This window comes from Xiphias gladius, chromosome 4, assembly GCF_016859285.1.
Source record: "Xiphias gladius isolate SHS-SW01 ecotype Sanya breed wild chromosome 4, ASM1685928v1, whole genome shotgun sequence".
NCBI classification, from domain to species: Eukaryota; Metazoa; Chordata; class Actinopteri; order Istiophoriformes; family Xiphiidae; genus Xiphias; species Xiphias gladius.
Window position 1 is genome coordinate 11,582,949 of NC_053403.1, and position 20,603 is coordinate 11,603,551.

At 44.0% G+C, this 20,603-nt stretch overlaps 1 protein-coding gene across 1 annotated transcript in view; it reads left to right on the forward strand.

Annotated features, from left to right (window-relative positions):
* The first annotated feature begins 657 nt into the window (after nt 1-657).
* stxbp5a (syntaxin binding protein 5a (tomosyn)) overlaps nt 658-20,603 on the forward strand; it is a 90,811-nt gene continuing 70,865 nt past the window's right edge. The window contains exons 1-3 of the mRNA XM_040126210.1: nt 658-821; nt 984-1,128; nt 3,451-3,548. Of these exons, the coding sequence (XP_039982144.1) occupies nt 991-1,128; nt 3,451-3,548 (236 nt within the window). The 5' untranslated portion in view covers nt 658-821; nt 984-990. The remainder of the gene's footprint in view (nt 822-983; nt 1,129-3,450; nt 3,549-20,603) is intronic.

Here is a 20,603-nt window from a genome sequence, read left to right on the forward strand (position 1 = left end):
AAAAACCGTAGGCCTGGACATATGTATAAGTCAGATACCAAGTGAGTTTATGGAGGAAGTGATGCCCCCCCCCCCCTTTTATTTGAATTTTGCCACATTTCTTTAAATTTTGTCGAAACCCCCCATGACAAATACTGTGCAAAGGAAATGTAGTTCATTTATGGGATGTTTCCCCAAAGCACAGTGGGTAGCGTACTTCCACTGGGGGGGCCTTTAACGCTGCGAAGTTTCCACGCAAGCACACAAACAGAGTGGACAGGGCGAGGGTGTACTGGAAAGACTGGGACTGAGCCCCGTCTGTCTGCCTATCGGTCTCCACATAGACACTCGCAACGCTGCAGCATCCCAACATCACCAGCATCGCCAGGTGCAGTGGAGCAAGACCTACTATGTGTGCGTGAGAGAGGGAGAGAGGGGGGGGGGGGGTTGTCGCTGGGGGGGCAGATGAAAGGAAGGAAGAGAGAGAGAGAGAGTGGGAGCTGGCAAGGTGGCGGGATTTGTGTCGAAGCCTCTGCTCTGTCAGACATGCGCAAGTGCGTCAGCAGCAGCACCACCACCACCACCACCGCCGCCGCCGCCGCCACCGCTGCTCTGCGTTTCCGCCTCGGCTGAGCGGCGCACACAGCCGAGAGGGGAGGGGAGGGAAGCCGTGAGGACGAGCGGAGCCACCGAGACGCAGTGGGGCAGAGCACGGACTCCGAGCGAATCGCACCGACATCCCGGCAGCCCGTCTCCAAATTCTCGCGTCAGGAGGCGACCCGAGCAGCGCGCGCCAGAGCCTGTCCGGCATGGAGACTGCGCTAAAAAACAAGCACTAAAATGTGAGATTTGTAGAGGAAATCAGAAGAGGTAGCGAGTGTGGTTGTGTGTGTGTGTGTGTGTGTGTGTGTGTGTGTGTCTGTGTGAGAGAGAGAGAGAGAGAGAGAGACAAAGTGGCTATCCCCTGTATCTTTTGCGGGTGATCTCAATTCTGTGCTCTGTAGTCTGAAAATGAAGAAGTTCAACATCAGGAAGGTGCTGGACGGCTTGAAAGAGGCGTCCTCCTCCACCCCGTCTGTCCAAGTGGGGCCACAGGAGAACCATCTGATCCAGGAGACCCTCCAGTCCGAGCATTTCCAGCTCTGCAAGGTGGGTGAGACTGGGGATTTTGCTCTAGAGCTGAATTCATCACAGATTTGTGCTATTCTATTATTGTTTGCGATGCACTTATCCCATCTCAGGATCCTGCAGGTACAAGTGAGCTCTCCTCAATAAATGAATTAATGGGCAAGGCATTTTGCTCTGTACTCTTCCTCTAAACTATAACGACTCCCTGCTGGTTGACGGTTTTTTTTTTTTTTTTGCTAAGCGTTTGGCAAGAATCCCTTCCAGAAACAGGATCTTTGAAGCGGTCTGTGCTTGCGCAAGGCATGGTACTCAGTAGAACAGACCTTCCAACGATGCGCATACTGTACGGCGAGAGCGCTCTGGCGACAGGACAATAAACAGCACTAAGTTCCTATTTGGTTGCATGGTTTTGTAGTGTTTTTACGTTTGTTTTTTTTAAAAACATGTGGCTATATCGGGAGATGTAAGAGAGGGTATCACCCCCTTTGAAAATACCACCGTTTGCTGTATGTGCGCTTGGCATGAACTGTCATATGGAGGGGTTGGGCCAAACTGATCCCCTCTTGCATAATATGCTGGGTTTGGATTAGCAAAACGGTTGTTCCCGGTTGATGTGTGTGTCAGCGGGTGTGCGTGTGTATTCCCCCTTCCACAATATCTTTTCCCTCACAGTGTCTCTCCATCCACGTCTTCCTCCTCCTTATTGCTCTCTCCATCCACTCTCTCTCTATCCCACACACCTTGCACACTCTTTTTCTTTCTTGCTCTGTCTCCCTCACACACACACACACTCTGCTTTAACCCCACATCATTGATCCATTGGGGACTGATGGCGCCGCCTGAAGAGAGTGGGGGCCTGTTTGGGGGAAAAAAAAAAAAAAGACTTGCTCTCCTCTTACTGAATTGGCCACAACAATGGATAACCCCATCCATTGTTGTGGCCAATAAACACTCATGCAATTGACATGCTGTGTATTCTACATCTTAACCCACTATAATGTTGAATCGGGATCTCCCCAAGCGCGCCCCGATGGTTTGGTGTGGCCTTTTCATTGACACCACTCTGTTGCCCACATATTTAAGCCCCCAAGATTTTAACGGGCTAGTTTGTGTATTCTTTTCAGGGTTTTTGTTATTTTTCAATTGTAAAATTGCTAATAGGTGTGTCAGATAATTTATATCTTTCTGAAATATAAGCTTGTGCAGTTGTCAGCCACTGATGGGTTTTTATCTTGTGTTACATGGCAGAGTCTCTGTGTGCCTCTGTTGGTCAACCTCAAGGAAGAGTCATACGATTGCTGCTATTGGCTGTGTTATAGACACCAACAACCAACCAAACACCAACATAGGGTGCAGAAGTCGCGGTTTAAGACAGATTGACTTTTTAAAACTGTAATAATCTTACAGTGGCCAGAAGTAATAAGTTAGAGTGCCTGACGTAATAACTGGCAAACTAGATAACATAATCGGGAGTCAAGTCAACACACCTGAGGGCTCAGGGGATATTGTGGTTTAGTGGCTAGGAAGTCCAGCAGAGACATCACAGGTTTGATTGCCACAGCAGCCTAAATATGTCTATTAACAGCCTGGCATATGATTGAAGTCTCTTTGAAGAAGACTCTAGCCTCCCTCCTGCACCTTCCCGTCTGTCTGGACAGAAACTCGCTGTGATGTTTCTCTGCGAGGAAGGCAGGTGTCTCTGCTGCACTGAGTGCTTCTTATGTAACGTGCTTTAGCCTTCTGCCGCTAAACAAACAAAATCCAACAGCCCACCACCAGCTGACTGGTGCCATAAAGCTACAGTCACACAGAGATACAGAGGGTGACCTTAAAAACAGGAACACCTTACGATGTAATGCACTCCTATAGAAGGCCCTACAACAAACTGAACCAAATGCTCCTCATTGATATGTTTTCTTTATTTCCAGACTTAAGTGTAATCACGTCGTAATGTAGGAGGCGGTGAGAGAAGCAAAATGAGATTAAAAGACAGAAATGAGAGAGGAAAAATCTCAAAATAGGTCCATGAGTATAAAAGGATCCTAAATAGCAAAGCCAAATATCAACCTATCACGAAGAAAAGGGGAACCCGTAAAGGAAAGAGCATTTGTTCCTCTCTTTCATTTTACTCACATTATCTTTCATTTTCTTTCATTCTCTCTTTTCTGTGCAATTTCAGGCTTTACATTTTGGTTTCATAACACTTTCCACATCCATCTGGGCTATTTGTTTACCCAAATCAGATGTGTGACATCCTCTGACAAAACAACACCCCGGCTCCGACATGCAAAATGATATTCTCTCTAACGCATTTTCTTTTTCATCTTTCTGCCTGTCTCCCAGACTGTCCGCCATGGCTTCCCCTATCAGCCGTCGTCCATGGCTTTTGACCCTGTGCAGAAGATACTGGCCATCGGCACCCAGAGCGGAGCTCTCAGATTGTATCCTTTCAGTTGCGATTGAGCTGTTATAGGTTGGTGTGGCCTGTGGCAGCTCCTTTGGGTAGCTGCATCCCTGGGAGGCAGCAGCAGGTAAGTGAACAGATGTCTGCCATAGTCGGATGCTGATGTAAGTTGATTGGGTTTCAGTGTATTTTTAGAGTGCACTGAAGAGTTTTTGGTAGCGTTCAAGAGTTGACAGCCCCCCCGGAGCTCTGTATGTGTTGTTGAGCTTCAGCATCAGGAATAAAGTCTTTGTCATAAACTTGAATTCCAAGATCAAGATGCTGTCACATGGTAAGATAATACTTAAACCATTGACCAAGAACAAGCTTAACTCAGTATCCCTTGAATTCCAGATTTTAGCTGCTTTTACTGACATCGCCAGACAGTCGCACACTTGCTCACACATTTAAAATCACAAGAAAAGTGACTGGAAAGTCCACATTTAGCCACATATTGAAGTACGTGGGTGCGGTAGCTCGCGTCACCCTTCTTGCAGCATGAGGACGTTTACACAAACGGGGACAACAGCTTGCGATGAAATGGCACCGCAGGGGGTCGTATAGCGAGCTCGCCTGTGTCAGGCTGTGGCAGGCTTCTCTGCTTTTACAGGTCCTCCATGTGTTCTCCTGCCTGTCCGACAACCTTTGCCAACTCAATATGGTGTGATGAAGAGCTGTTCGCCTTGCTGTCCCTCGTCCCCACCTGCTGGCAGCTATGGCTGTGACTCAGTCTTGCTCACCTGCGCTGGGAAGGTGGGGATACAAACAGAGACCCTCAGAGGCAGAGTGGGGTGAGTGTAAAATCTACAGATCCATGTTTACCAGACTTATAAGAAGACGACGTTGGGCAGTCCAGGTACTTTTAGTATGTTTTCTTGTTCTTCTCAAAGGCAGACTGAGAGAGACAGAGGATATAGTGATGTACCACATTTTCTAGTGATGTCTAAATGTTACCAAAGATTCTGTCATTGGTACACATGTATTAGTCGGTATGAGATGAAATCCCTCCTTTGGTAGAAGTACTATGTCAGGGCTGATGCGGGAACTGGTGAATGATCTTAATGGGGCTTATGTCTTGCTGGCTGGTACATTACTGCTTTGAGCTCCAGACTGGGTAAGCTCGGTGTAAGGAAAAGCCGTACTCTTGGCATGAAAGAAGCCCGTAACCAAACAATTTAGAGATCAAAACACATTCTCCCTCAGACTATCCTGAGTTTGGGGCAAATGATCTTGTCAGATGGTTCCCGCTGGCTGAAGCTGGTCACTTTGAAATTGAATGAACAGAGGGATCTCTCCCGTGTGGGAGTGCTGTAGATCAGATAGAGTCTTATCGGAGTCAGGGGAAGGTGAGTTGGGAGTCATCCACCTATTGTTTGGTGCTGGTTCTCTTCCCCTGTCATTTGCTGTTTAGTCAGCCCCGTCTATTTATCTGATGACAATGATACCAGATGAAGGGGGCATAATGGAGATTTCATCATTCATAGTTTTTGTGTTGCTATGCTGCAGCTTGTGGGTTTTTATATGATGTGTTCTGTTTAAAGTATTGGCAGGTTGCATGTTTCGGGAAAGACGTCCTGGAACTCCTGTGCTGATACACATCTGTGTCCTGCAGGTTATTGTTTTTGCAGTTAGTGGCAGTTCACGGCTAGCGGTGTGTATGTATGTTTGTGGGTATGTGTGCTTGTTCGCCTGGCTGGCCTGCCAAGACATTTGGCTGCACCCCTCTCCCACGGAGGATTACAGGAAGTGGCAGATCAAGGCCTCAGCCTGGCAGCGTGGCAGAGGACTGAGAATTACAGCAGGAGCAGGAGGTGTGTGTGTGGATGTGTACATGTGTGAGGGTGAATATGTGCGTTCATGTCTGTGGGCGTGTGTGAATCCTCTGAGTAGACGACTGATCGCTCTGGCCACAAGGCAAATCATTTCTCTGATCCCCCCAAAACTGTCCCGTGTTTGATGCTCACCACTGACTCTGCTGCTGCCTCCACTGTCCAGCTGGGAAGATGACAGTGTCCCTTCGGAGTTGTCTGGAGGAGGCAAAGAGGGGAATAGAGAAAGAGGTTGGCGGGAGAGCCGGTGGAGAGGACAGGCCGATAGACGAGGGAGAGCAGGGACAGGAATTAGATAGGAAAAAGTGAAAGATGCAGGCTATCCCCCTGCTTCAAGATCTAATGGCCAAAGATACAATCCTTATTGATCTGTGTGTGGTAATGCACCGAGTCAGATATGCCCAAGTACACACACACGCACACACACGTACACACACATGCACACATACGCACACACACACACGCACACACACGCACACACACACACACACACACGCACACACACTGCTCTCAGTTGTTTTCTACACAAATTCCCAGCGACAAAAAGAAGTCGTGAGCATATTGAAAACAAGTTTTGCTGTGCAAGCAGTCCGCACATATTAGCTATCCATTGGATTAGCAGTGTAATTTCAAAAGTAAGCAGCAATGCAGTGTAATGAAATGTGGAATGAACAAAGGTGTTTTGGTTTTCGTTAAGAGAGAAAGTGTTTGTGATAAGAAGCAAGGCTGCAAGAAGTCGAAGGAACCTTCAGTATTTCTCATTTTGCATGTGCTTTATATCTTGACCAGACAGAACTCAGGTCTTTGCACTGATGCCACTTGTCGCTGAGGTGTATGGTCATATATGTAGAATATAAACCATGTGTGAAAATAGAGATATGGCTCAGAGGCCATAGATCGAAGGTCCTCAGAAGGGGTCTTGCAGTTCCCAAAGGCAGATAATGCTTTGTAACTAAAACCATATGTGAGTGACAGTTTTAGGAAAACAACTGTCCTATTTAAGAGTCGGTGACCAAGGCTGAATTTCAGAGTGGTTCATTGGCTTCACACCCTCTCACAAGCAGATCTGCAGATGCTTGACTTGACGCTGTTCTTCTTTTTAATAAACCTTTACATGCAATCAAGACAGTGTCAGCGGAGTCTCCTTCATCCTCTTCACATCATCAACACCATCAAATAAACTACATCGCCCAACGCGAGACTCTTTGGCCTTTAGTTGAACCATGGCACAGTGACAACACATGATTTTAAACATCAGCTGCAGGTTGTCGACACATAGTAGCAGTATCCTAAAGTGGGTGACAACAGACAAAGACCATAGGGCTGTTTGGACACTATTAGCTACGTCCATGTATCACTTATATAATGTAATGACATCACAGTATGAGCCTTCATCAGGTGGTGATATTAACTGGGCTCCATCAGTCTCTAGATGAAAAAAGTTCATAAACCGAAGCATACAGCCTAATCTGAGGGGAAACACTTTCCCTCATTTGAGTGTGAATTACATTATAGATTATTATATTTCTCTGCGTAGGCGGCAAGGAATGCATTCGTTTACAGCAGGAACAGTGTTTGGTAACCTGCAGGGCGAGGTATGGATCGTCAGTAGTTTCTGAGTACCAACCAAAATGCATTCAAAGACTGTGAAAAGTGCTGGTTTAATTATTCTTTGGTCCGATATTTCCTGTTCTCAGTCAGTTCATTTTGGCCCATATTTAATTTGTACAAAGTTGTTCACTGCCTGTGTTAAACAACACGTACTGTGTGGCATACGTTGTTAAATAAGGAACGTGTACATTTCTTAAACAACAAGATATCTCATTGGCACTTGTTTTGAAACCACCAGCAATAACGAATAACCTACTGGTTTGGTTTGTGTGTTAAAGGCAGGCATATTATGGTTGGAAATTAACAATCTTTTCAGAGCACTATGTAACATACAGTACAGCGTTCACTGCCTGGGAGGAAACATGGCACTGGGGGTGTTATTAGCCGATTTTGGCAGGTAGCCGCTATTAAACCTAGGCATTTGTATGTGTACGTATTTATGCGTGTGTGTCTATGCACTGGGTGTTCTGCGGCTGTGTGTGTAACAAAGTGGCGGCTCAACTCTCCAGAGAGACAGCTCTTTACTGGTGGTGGCCAGGAAAGATGGCAGCGCTATAACTCAGAGACTCCCTGTGAGCCAGCAAGACGCAGATCAATACATCAAATTGTCACTCCTTGCTCTGCCAGATTATCTCATCGGCAAGCACAGGACCCATACCAATGGGGGTGCACACACACACGCACACACACACACACACACACACACACACACACACACACACACACTCACACAAAGACTTATAATTTCAAGGTAATTTTGAGTAATTCAGAAATTCATGCTTTCACACTTATGCACACACGCACACACAAGCGTTTGATGGTAGATGACTTAGACAAATGTTAGTGGACAGGCACACGCAAATACTGTATGTGTAGTGACACACGCAGAATGGCAAACGTATGCACACACAGGCGCGACACTGGTGCACACATGTTTGCAGAGACAACTTTGACCAAACACACTGACACACACACGGACTTTGCAGTAACTGCTGTGTATGTCAGTCGCCCTGTGCAGCTTTTCTTCGCACAGACTGACTATGATATATCTTCATCATTAATCTTCCTTCTGAATCACTCAGTAACTGTGCTGCCCTTCAAGCTTTGTCTGCAGTCACAGGAGAGCCTTACTGAGCCGTGAGTTCTTGGACTGGACGACTGAGTGGGAATAATTTTAAGTGTTGAAGTAGAAATTGGAGCCGAGGAGTCGATGTTGGAGTGTCTAGCTAACAGTCTCTGGAGAGCTTCACAGAGCGTTAGCACGCACATTTCTCTCTGTGAACAAACTCTGTCTTTAATGAGCGATTAACAGCGACTCACTGGCTTGTTTTGTTCTTTTTGCATGTCTTTACTATCTTCAGAGACAGAGGGATAGTAAATGGTGAAAAAGGTGTTTGCATCGAGCTCTCCTTCCAGTTCATTGCCTAAAGACTTTGGTAACTTCTTTTCAGCTCACAGATCATTTGTTTGGTCATTTATTCTTCTGTTTGTTTTGTTGCATCTTTATTCTCTTCTTGCTCTCTCCTCAGTGGGGTTGCCAGTAGCAGGCTAATTCTTCTAGATGGCAGTCTATAGTGCAGACCAGGCCCGGGGTTGTGTGTTTATGTCTGCGTTCAGTTATGCAATGTGCCGGAGCTTGCTGCAGCGAAGACGAGGCTGACTTAGACAGCAACAGTCTCATCAAAGGAGTTAAGCTGCTGCTGCCACCACTGTGTTGTATACCGTTGGTTCTATGTGTGGATGATTTAAGCATGCAAAACGTGTGTATATGATCAATACACGCACATGTATTCATTTACTATATACACTTTGCAATGTTGTGTCTGTGCTCCTGTGGTGCCATCTGGGGAAAAAAATCATGTCTGTGTCAGTGGTTAGCGGGTTAGCTAGGAGTAGCATATGGGGGATGAAGGATTGGGAAAGAGGAGAGGTATCACACAAAGTCAAGAGGGAGGAGTATCTCATCCCAGTTGACCTTGTTTTACTTTTCACACAAATGGGACATGGCTTGGGGGGAGAGAAAGAAGAGAGAATAACTTGAAATTAAGTCATCTTATTGCATTTGATGAGAGACTTAAATTGTGTACTTGCGTGCGTGCGTGTGTAAAGAGCTGTTGGTAAAGTTGGAGGGGTCAGCTTGTGGTCGCCAGATGGTATTTTTAAAAAACGGTTAAAAGTAGAGTCCATGGTGAGGTCACCAGGGAGCTTCGAAGATGTGACTTTCATGTCATGTTCATGTGTGCGTGACTGTGAATGTTTGTGCACATGAACATCTGCACTGAAGTGAAGTACTCTTAATCAAAGACCCCATGTGTACCACGTTTCATCTTTCATGCTTTTCCAACGGCTCTCAGCATCCTATCGGTTCTTAGAAATGGAAAACAAATTTTGCTGCATCAGTACCACAACAATGTAGTTGCTTCTACTCTCCGTCCAATTTCCTGACAGTGGGTCCTGCTTAAATCTTTTAGCCATGACAAGTGCCAAATGGCATCGGTGTTTCGGTTGATTAAAGTTTTGCTGCCATGTTGCTTCTCTTCAATAATTCAGTCTACATTTAACTCCAGCTTTTACTCCTCTTACTCCCTGTCCCTTATCTCAGCTGGCTCCTGTCTTGCCAGAAATGATAGTCCTGTATGTGTGTGTCTGCATTTTCAAGTGACAGATATGACTTTGAAGGTTAGTTATGTTTTAACAAGTTCACTAATGGAAAAGTGCACGGGCACAAAAAATTCCTCCAAGCACAAACACATACACCCTTTCTTCCTCCAGTGAGTCATCACAATTCAGGAAGCAATGTGATATTTCTGTTCACTAGAAAGCAATGTTATTGGAGGTCAAGAAATCTAAATAAGTGTCATCTGGAACTGTGTATGTTTTGGCCCTATCATCAAAGCTTTTTGTAAGTTAGGATCTCTTAACCAAAGATACACACATCATTTCTTGGGAGTTTGATACACAGGAAAGACTTCGCGTTTAAAAATCACTGTGCTGTTTGATTTTCCCGTATTTCTCATCAGTCTATACACAAAAACAATGGAGAGCAAGCTTTGGAGTAGCGCGTGCGTGTGTGATACAGAGCAGCAATGCCTGAGAGGTCACCAACCTGTGCATTAATTATTCCCAACAGACGGCAAGCAACGCTTGGGTGGCTCATCGTAAATACACAGTGTCATGTGGGCTGGAGAGAATAAATGGGTTCAGATTTGCACACATACACTCAGAGGGCGTACTTACTGCACTGGTTGATGGCTGGCTCTATTCTGTCTGCTTGTGGACGGGTGAGGCTACAGTGTTTTGATGAGGCAAATAATCTTGTGTTTGCCGCTCTGGGATTGCTAGTCATAATGTTTTGAAGCGCCAATTAGTTAGTATTAATTGAAAGTAAACACAAAATAACTAAAATTACTTTCAAACTTGACAGACCTGACGATGGGTGCTGCAGTTCTGTAGGCATGGTTATACAGACGTGTATGCCTTTCAGTTAGAAGTTGTTAAAAGCTGTGAGACTTTTCAATAGTGGTAATTAACTTGGCGGTGGAAGCGAGGAAGCGCGCATACCGGAGCTGCCTGTGTCAGCTGACGGTAAACACGAGAACTTTCAGCTGTGAGCGGTGGACGAACTTAGCTGAGTTTCCATGGTCACAGCATGGCGAATAATGAGCAAGGCGATCAGACAGGTTGTAAACAAACCCCTTAGGTTGGTCAAATGAGATAATGAAGGCGAAACAGTAAAACTATCCCCCACACTGGTTCACCTGGCCCTGGTTCATCTTTGAACTGCCATATTTACCGACCCTGATAATCAGACTGAACTGCCATTTCACTTCATTCGTTCGGCCTGACATTGTTTGTTTTGCCTTAAGCAATCAGTAGCAAGTGACCAGCTGATGTAGTTTTCAACGGAAGCTGTGTTAACGGTTGTTGTAAGTGGTTAACTCAAAGAAGTTTAGAGTTTAAGTGTAAGTTGACTTGCCTGTGCAGCTATGATAATCTGATTCATGTTTGTGTTTTGTTTTTCTGCTGTTGTTTTTCATGGATGAAGCTAGGTATCTAGCAAGCTATGTCGGAAGATGACGTTGACAGTTTTAATCCTGCCCACAAAGCTGTGATTGGTTGACTGTTTGTATGAATTGCCGAACCAATTGAAGATGCAGGCAACAATTTAGAGTTGTGGAACCAGGCCAGTAGTTACCATATTTTAGTTTGCGCAAAGTTTGTTCGCTTTCAGCTTGTGTAGACAATCTGGTTAAACTGATGACTTGTTTACATCCTGTCGGATCATCATCTAACAATGTTGCCTTGATCCCAGATTATCATAACAAATAAAGTTAAAAAAAAATGGCAGAATCTATGAAAATAAGACCCAAGTTACAATAAACCGGAATTATCCTTTTTATTATTTAGAAGTACTGACATTGGTACTGACAAGGATCGTGATTTGACAGTGAATTGAGATTTTAGCTCCAACGTAACCATCTTGGGTGTCGCATTCTTGGAAACAGACTAACTGCAGCCTTCGGCCTTGCACAGAGTGACAACCAGGGACACATAGTTCTGTCAGCCTGCTGTAATTTATGCCAGGATTTACTTCAAACAACTGCTTTTTCAGCACTGCTGGGGGCACTTTTGAGGGTCATGTTCCTACTGTATTGATTTGCACTCATATTAGTCCAGGTTAATATGCTCCTCTACTGCAACAGCGCTCTCATGACCAAAGGGTTTGACCACCGTCCAGTCCCCGTGGCACAGAGGTCCCTCATCATCGAGAGTCAAGTTCCCGCTGTAAATGAGCCTTCGCACTCAATTGGATGCGTTTGGTGTCATAGTGCAAAAGCGTCTGATGCAAGAGTTATGGTATATGTACACAGTATGTGGTAACACTATGCCTCCTATTGATTACATATTGCGGTTCATCTGTAAGTGTGAGGCTTTAATTGCCATGACACTTTCTTAAACTCCCTGTAGAGTAAATGCTAGTACTTCTCAGAGCATATTACTGGAAATTTTATTACAGCTGTCAAAACTAAAACAAATGATCAAAGTTGCCCTTTGTCTGTAAATAAGGCAGTGTTGAGCAGTTCACTGAGCACAAGTTGTTGCCACACATGCCCGGAGCAGATGATAGCATGGACCGATAGCCCTTGCCTGTACAGTGATATGAATATCACTTCATCATACGTGCTGTAAATCTAGTGTCTCAGTGAAACGTCACTGTCATGTAGCAAATCTTACATGGCAGGGGCAGAGAACTAGCCGTATGAGATCAATGTAATACATTTTTGAGGTTGAGTGAGAACGTGATGTCTTTCAGTTACCTCCAGTATACACAGTGTGCGCTCGGGGATTGTTGAGAAGTGACATCTGGTCTGTAAGCACGAGTTCGTGCACAGGTCTTGGACTGAAGCTTCCCACGTATCCTGCTGTCGAGCGAAAGAACTGAAATACAAAGTATGACATAGTTTTGTGTAAGAAAATGTCATAACTTTATTCTCAAGGTGACCTGACTGAATCAAAGGCTTCTCCTTGACTGTACGAAAAATACTGCATTTCAAGGAGCTAAAAATAAGCTAAAAATGAAAGAAAATCTTTAGTGTGTGGCGTGGTTGAATCTAACTTATGCTGTCAGGTTGGCACTGTCCCTGTGGTGCTTGTAAGAGGACTGGTGTACAGAATGCTGTGAAGCACAAAGATTTTGTCGTCTCGCTTTTCTCCCTGCCCTTCATGTGACCTCCAGGTCCCCACAGGGCTGCACTGTTGAAATAACTGTGAACTATTCCTCCCTCTTTCTTTCTCTTACCTAATCTCCTGTCGTACCGTGCATGTTGCCTTTTTTAAAATCTCGTTTTTACAATTCACATTCCTAAGGATATAATTGTTTCAGTTCTTTTAGGATTGTAGTATTTTTCTAATGGGATTTACTGACTTTTTGTGCTCCCGGTCCCCCTGCTGATTCTGTGCAGCTCATTATTTTTGTCTAGCTACTGTAGGTAATCTTCCATTCTGTCTCGGGGGGCTCTGCTCCCTCCCTATTTTAATGTTTCATATGTTCTCTTATCATTTGTTTTTGTAACCCTTCCTGTCCAAAGTACAATACCGAAACATACAGAGTCTTATGTGGCAAGAGGTTATTGCGTATTTAATGTTCACTACTTGCAGTTAAGTATAATTAATTAGCAAGCATTTCTCTCTTATCTACCATGTAACATATAGGTGATATTAATATTAACCTCACAAGATAGAGAATTACAGAACTTTTGGTTAGTAGTGCACTATATTATGCAGTGAGGCGTACCAATATCTAATCAGATCATCTATGATATACATGTAGGGGTACTTGAAATCCAGCTCTTTTTTTATCATGATGATGTTATGTCTGGCATACTCTGTACCAAACGTACTGGGGAATAAAAAGGGTTAAAGGTTTGCTCGCTTTCCATGGGTGCTGTAAGCATAAAAATTTGAGCAAGTGCAGCGTGTCCACATACATATTAGCTGAGTAGTTAAAGAGCGAAGAAACCTTAAATCTTCTAGAAAATCTGTTTATATGTGAATCACGGGTTGTTGAACTAGCCTCCTCCCATCGACTGGTCTTTGCTGCCATGACATTTAATCATCTCTTGTACTCTAGAGTGACATCGCCTGACAGTGGAGGCAAGCCAGTAGTTTAAGTCCACCTCTGTGCCTCTGTTGACCTCTGTTTGAATACTGCCTCATCTACGTAGTCGTATTTTCTGTTTCCCAACTATCTGGCTACATAGTAAGACGAGAGGTGAGAGGACATTGTTTACAGATAAGGTCGTGCTGGAGACATTATATAGAAATAGCTCACAATATGCTATTGAAAAGTCATAATAATCATAATTAGGGCTTCATCTAATATTTATTTCTTATCTTTATTGATTAATCTATTGATTTGTTTTTGATTAAATAATTAACTAGACTGGCACTTAGTCCTCCGACAAGGTGGAAAACGCCCTAGCTAGCAAAGTTGAGGAAAGTGATAAAAAATTCCGTTAGCCGCCCCTTTAACTGGATCAGCACAAAAATTTAATGGGCTTCTCCCTGGCCCATTCCCCATCCCTCCACCAAGTTTTGTGCAGTAGTTTTTTTTGGAATCCTGCTGACAAACAAACCAACGAACAAACCAACAAACAGACACGGGTGAAAACATAACCTCCTTGGTGGAGGTAATAATATAAAACAGAGAAAAGCAGCAAATCCTCACATTTTGGACCCTGGAACCAGCAACTGTCTGGCCTTTCTCCTTGATAAATGACTTAAGTGATTAATCGATTATCAGAATTGTTGTTGATTCATTTTCAGTTAATTGACCGATACCTCAATGACTAATTGTTTCTGCACTTACTTTAATGACACAACACATTAGTGGAAGATGTCCTTAGTCTGCCAGTCCGCACCATTGCCTTAGAACTGCGCTATCTAGCACTCCAATTCTTTTCTGCTCATCAAGATGTCATTTACAGTGTGGTTTGATGTGATACTTCGTGCCGCTTGATACTGTGTCAGTCCGGTATACACTGCAACAACCTTTTTCTGAGCTGTGGTGTGTTTGTGGTCGAACAGGTGTGTTGAGAGACGGAGACTCTTCTGTTTTGAAGGAGTGCAGGTGATGAACCGTGAGCACCTAATGGCCATGGGCTGTGTAAATGGTTGGTTATGACCTTTCTAAAATCTAGACACTCAGTCTCTGTCTGCAAGGTCCTCTACACACAAACGTACGCACGCACACACACACACACACACACACACACACGAACACACACACACACACACACACACACACACACACACACACACACACACACACACACACACACACACACACACACACACACACACAGAGCTGAGAACACACAGTCACACACAGAGAGGAGGGAAGACAGAGAGGTTCCCAAGGTACCAGACCTTGAGGAATTGCCTGTCACTGCATTTGCGTGTGTTGAGATGTGGGTGTATGTGTGTGCCAAGGCTATTGCAGACACAGACAGAGCTGTATGTGACTTTAGCTGCATACATACAGTGACTGTGTGTCCTTTCCCGTGTCTCAATATTTATGTGTAGTTAACCCAGCAAGGCCTTTACATCCAGTAAAAGGTGGATCCAGGTGAACCATCTCTTATGGCAGACACACACACAGAAATTAGTCTATAGCTTTATTGCTTTAAAGTGTAAGTCCCAGACCTCGTATTACACAATTTGAGTCTGACCGTTCTATTTCATGCTTTTTTACATTCTTTGCGAAAAGCTAATTTCTACGTACTCAACTAAACCAGCTTCAGCTGGAGGATATTAGTGTCTCTGTCTGCTGTATCTAACAAGCCTAGACTGCCAGTGAGGCCATGTGGTTAATGTTGCTTATAGGCATGTTATGGAATACATACCATAACTAGATATTTCACTTGTTATTGTTTTAACTGCACTAAATCCCCTCAAGCAGAGAGAAAGACTGCCCTGCTTGCGGTACATACTCCTTGTGGCACAATAAATGCTAGCTAGTGTTTACATTTGTAAAGGGCTTATGACATTTACCTTAAGATAATATTTGGCACAGTCATTTGTTCAACTCATGAATGTGTTCTCCTCACAAAAATATTTTTCACCAAGGTGGAAAGGCCTCTGAAATGGCATTTTAAGAATAGTCAAACACTGCGCTTCAACCTGTCTCTGCCCTCTATACACATTTGAAAATCGGGAGGGTTGGGGAGTGGGGCACGTCGGGGGTTGTGGTTCTATGCTAGGCTATATCAGTCGGACTACCGGATGGCTTGCTAACAACACGAAGAGCCGAATCTGTCCGCTACCAGTCGAGGGAATAAACATTTTTTTTGCCAAATTGGGTAGAACTACCCAGAAACCTTTGGTATGATGTCATGAAACTGGGTGGAGTCCAACCAGGCGAGCGCATCTAGAATTATAATCTGACATTTATACTTCTGGTAGAATTCTCCATGTATGGCTTTTATGAACGTGTTAACTACTCTTTAAAGCTTCTATAATAGATATTTTATATCAAAGATGCCCTGTGGAGTTTTCTTGTAAACAAACAAAAGTTAGTTTATGTTCAGCTTTATTCACCAAAACGCGCTGTGTGCATCCTCAAAGTCCAACAGATGTGATTAATGAATTTCCCTCCTCATAAAACATTTGCAAGCCCATTTTTTCTCAAGAGTTTGAAACTGCATTTTTTATATCCATTTTTACTAGCAATCAGTCATCTTCTGCTGTCTTTGCTGGTGCATTGCTGTGTTTCATGGCACATTACTACCACTGGTAAGTCAGGGGAAGAGTGTGAAACCATTGGCAGGAATGTGTATCACGTCATCCCCCCTGCACGTGTGGTGCATGCGCCCGTGGCCTCGTGCGCAGGTAACAGTTTTCAGTGTAACCTCCAAACCCCCCCTATGCACTATCTGTCCAGCAGACAGATATAGTTAGCAACTAGCCTGTGAACATAGTGGAACATTTAGCAGCTAAAAACCCAGATATTTCCCTGAGGAGTTTGTGGATAGCAAAATAGAGTTAAAAGGAGAGTGAGTTGGAGTTGGACTTGCATTAGATGGACACAAACACGATTCTTAATGCATATTAATGTTGCTTCTTAACTGCTAGATGTGTAAAGAAGAAACTATTTGCTAACATGTTTGGCATATTAACTTAAAAGGGATAATATGTTATTGTTGTTTTTAAAACTTGTTTCTGCTGCGCCTTAATAGCCAAAAAACCCTGTAACTACAGATTTAAACAATGTAAATTTCAAATTCTCCAAGTTCGTCCGGTTCAACTCGGAGAGGAACAGTGATTCATCTTGTGAGGTTGTTATATAATTCAATTTTTTAAGAAATATTTCATGTGTCAGTAAACAAAGTGGAACATCATGGTGCTTGAAGCAGCTTTAACCACAGTGCTTGTTGAGGACGAAGTGTGTGTGTGCTGAGCTGAACCCACAAATGATGATTTTTGGTGTAAATACAGATGAACTCACTTTGATCACAGCCTCACTCCGAGATCTGCCATTTATTTTGTCTCCCTCGACTGACAGCCCATCATAGGCCCGTAGTGTTTCTGTACTTCTTCCTGTTGTTGACATTGGAATCACGAACAAATGTTGGAAATTTTATTCAGCTGAAGAGAGAGAGTTCCAAGTATCCATTCAGTGATTTAAGCCCCACTGCTGCCAGCCTCAATAGATGGCAATATTTGTAATGGACTTTGCTTGAGTAAAGCCATTGTCCTAGACCAGCTTTAGCTGACCGAGGCTGTGATTCTGCCCAGGACTTGGCACAGCCTTTGCTTGTCAATAAGAGCTACGCAAATCTTGACGTTTCCTTTCCTCCGCCCTGCTGGTAGCTGCGATGATATTTACCCCCCTGTTGCTCCTCTGTAGGCTGCCCTTCATTATGCTGTCATGCTGAGTGCCTGTGAGGAAGACACACATGTGTTGCATGACGTGATGAGTCAGGATGTAATTCCCTGCCGCATGGCTGTCATGCGTGCAGCCCCCCCCCCCCCCCCCCTCCTCAGCTCTCAGCCTGTTGGTGTGTGTGATACAGGCTTGTATTTAAGTGTGTGTGAGGCTGTTTATGTCCAGCATACATGTCTGTGTGTGGAACGTGACTGGCCGAGGGGCTCTTTGTACTTTTCCGTCTGATTGAAGCAGAATGTGGATTATGTTGTGATGTGAAATGTGGGAACGGTGGGGGAGGGGCAAAGGGGTTGAGACAGACATTTCAAGACCTGAGGGGACGTATGGAGAATAAGGAGGATGGGGGAGAATAGGCAGGAGTTACACTTATGTTTATGTAGGGACACAGCACTACAGTACATTGTGTCTGTTTGCTTTAGTATCATCCAGGGTAGGAGTTAGCAGAATCAGCAGGAGGGATGTATGCCGTGGTTTTCTTACGCGAGACCAGAGATTTCTGGAGTAGCATCAACACGGTGCAAAGCTGTAAAGATACAAACACCTAAAAGTGCTGCAGACATGTCCTTGGTTTGTCATTCAGCGCCGTACAACCAGGCCTGAATCCCTGCAGCTATAGGAAACAGGAAGAAAAGCAACAAGAGGAGTGGAGGGATGAAATCACTGCAGACTGACGAAGTTGCATCTAAGTTTAGAAAAGTGAAGAGGAGGTAGAGAAATTAGAAGGAGATAAAGTGTACTGTGGGAGTGTCTGCATATGGAGTGGAGCCAGAGTGGTCGCAGCCATACAGCTCTGTGACTCAGATCCCCGGTGTTGTGTGGGTGGGGTTTGCAGTGATTGGACGGGCAACAATTGGCTCCTGACCCAACTGTACATGAGCGCTGTCCAAGCAGAAGCCACCACATGTTGTTTTTGTTTTTTTGCCCACTGTATGAGCAGAAGTGTCAGACCCCTAGGAGGTGGGAGACGCCCACCATTTCTCACCCAGCGCACAGTGCGCTGCGGACCCCCCTGTCTCCGCCAAGCCGTCGAAGGAGGGTCCTTTCTTTATGCATTTTGCTTCCTTGATTCATAACAAGGGCAGCCTGTGAAGGAAAGGACAACCTTGCAGCTTTTGCATCACTGCTTTCATTTCAGTGATGAAGCGGCTAATTTGTTTGATAAGCCAGAAGCCTTTGCCATCTCCCAGACACCAGCGGGAGTGAATGATGAACAGGCAGTGCGAAAGGTCTCGGCTAGCCGCGCCACTAGGCCCCCATTAAGCCTCGATTGGGGTCTATTGGCCTGATTTCTCTTCCTCTCTGGTGCTTGGCAACGCTTTTGCTTTCACATTAGATGCGGGTGTCAATGCTGATAACATGATGAGCGAGGACAATGGTTAGCACATTAACCCTCCCTTGCACTGCCGCAGACCTGTAAATATTAGCATCCAGAGAGATAACGCAGGCTGTTATCCCCTCCCTGACTGTTAAGTCAGAGACAATGAAGCAAGGACTGTCTTTGACTGGCTATACTGTATACTTAACAGTACAAGTGTTTTTATAATGTCTAATGACAAATAAAATGCTGTTAAATAAAATAAAATGACATTGTGGGAGCGATTTCACATTCCATCTTTCTCTCGGTAGGCAGTTCTCAGTGTGCCGACTAGCAGCTGGCCCTGGTGCTCAATTTTAGAAACTGTTGCTGCAGTGCCATGCATTTTTAATGGCTAAGGCCATTGTGGCAGGCTGTGTTCTGCGTGTGTGTGCATTTACTGTATGCATGTTTGTGTGTGTGTGTGCACATCTATATGTGGGTTTTGCGGGTGTCCTGCATGATTGAGGTAGCTTGAGTGCCCGTATGTAGAGAAGATCCCGGTGAGAAGCACTTTTGGTCAGTTGTCCGTGTACGTGTGTAAGCCTCAGTCAGCATATGCATAGGGTTGTACATGAGTGTGTTTCCATTTGTGTCTTTAAATCGTTTTGTCTGCTAACAGTGATTTGGACACTGTGATGCAGGGTCTTACGCCTCAGACACAGTCCCCGAATGATTTTGAATGAAACCTGTGGGGCTCAAATTCCTAGAGGTCTCTCTATTAATGCTTCCATGGCTCTTCTGCATCTCTGCAAAAATTCATTTGATACTTTATGACAGCTTAAGAAATCTGGGAATTGTACAAAATAGTATAGGAGACTAATCACATGCAACCAAACATTTAAAAAGATTTTAGACCCAGTTTTCACATTTTGTGGTTTTTGGGTGTGAGAAATGTCTTCCATCTTGGTCCTGTTAGACATATACTGATTCTGCAGCTGAAATCTATTTTTTTCTAATAAATATATCATCATCACTGCATAATAACAACAACAATAAGATGAAAGAAGCATGATACTAGATGTGCCATCATCTTTACTGTAAAGAATAGGCAGAAAAATTTGCATTGCAGCTTTAATTAATCCAGGCTAATATAGTGTTAGACAGTACATAGTATGATCTTTTAATCCTTATCTGACTTTGTTCTTTGACTGCAGAGGGCAAATAGATTAGTTGAATTTGAAATTAGTTATCATGCATAACTGTGTGCACCCCTTTTGAAATACAGCACGACTAGATTGTTGAAACCACGATCAACCGTCATTTGACTGGCGTTTTTCCCCCACATGCAATTGACTGTTGCTGCACCACAGCCTTAAGCAATTGCATGTTTTACTGCAGTGTGGAAAGAAGTAATACTTTTAGACCAGGAGCAGAATGTCCTACCTAAAAGCATATTAACTATGTGATTCAACTCTGCAAAGAATGGGAGATGATGAAACATAGCAGATTTTGGAATTGTTGCAGTTGCCTCAACTCAATGTGTATTTCAGTTGTATACAATTGTAACCTATCATTTATGAAATACACTAATATGGACTAAACATTTTGACAGTGAACTAACAAATTTTTGAAATACATTTAAATATAGGTAGATTGTGAATGATCCCGGTACTTTTGAAATGCATAGGCAACTAAGCATAAGCAAATCCTTTCAGTAGTGCCATAATTAAAAGTTTGTTTTTTAAACTGTAATACAATAGCTCTGCAATTGATACACCTTGACTTAAAATTTTCCCTTTTGTTGAGACTATAAGTTAAGTTGTTAATGTATTGACCCAGTCCTTTGCATTTTGTAAGATGTCCATACTT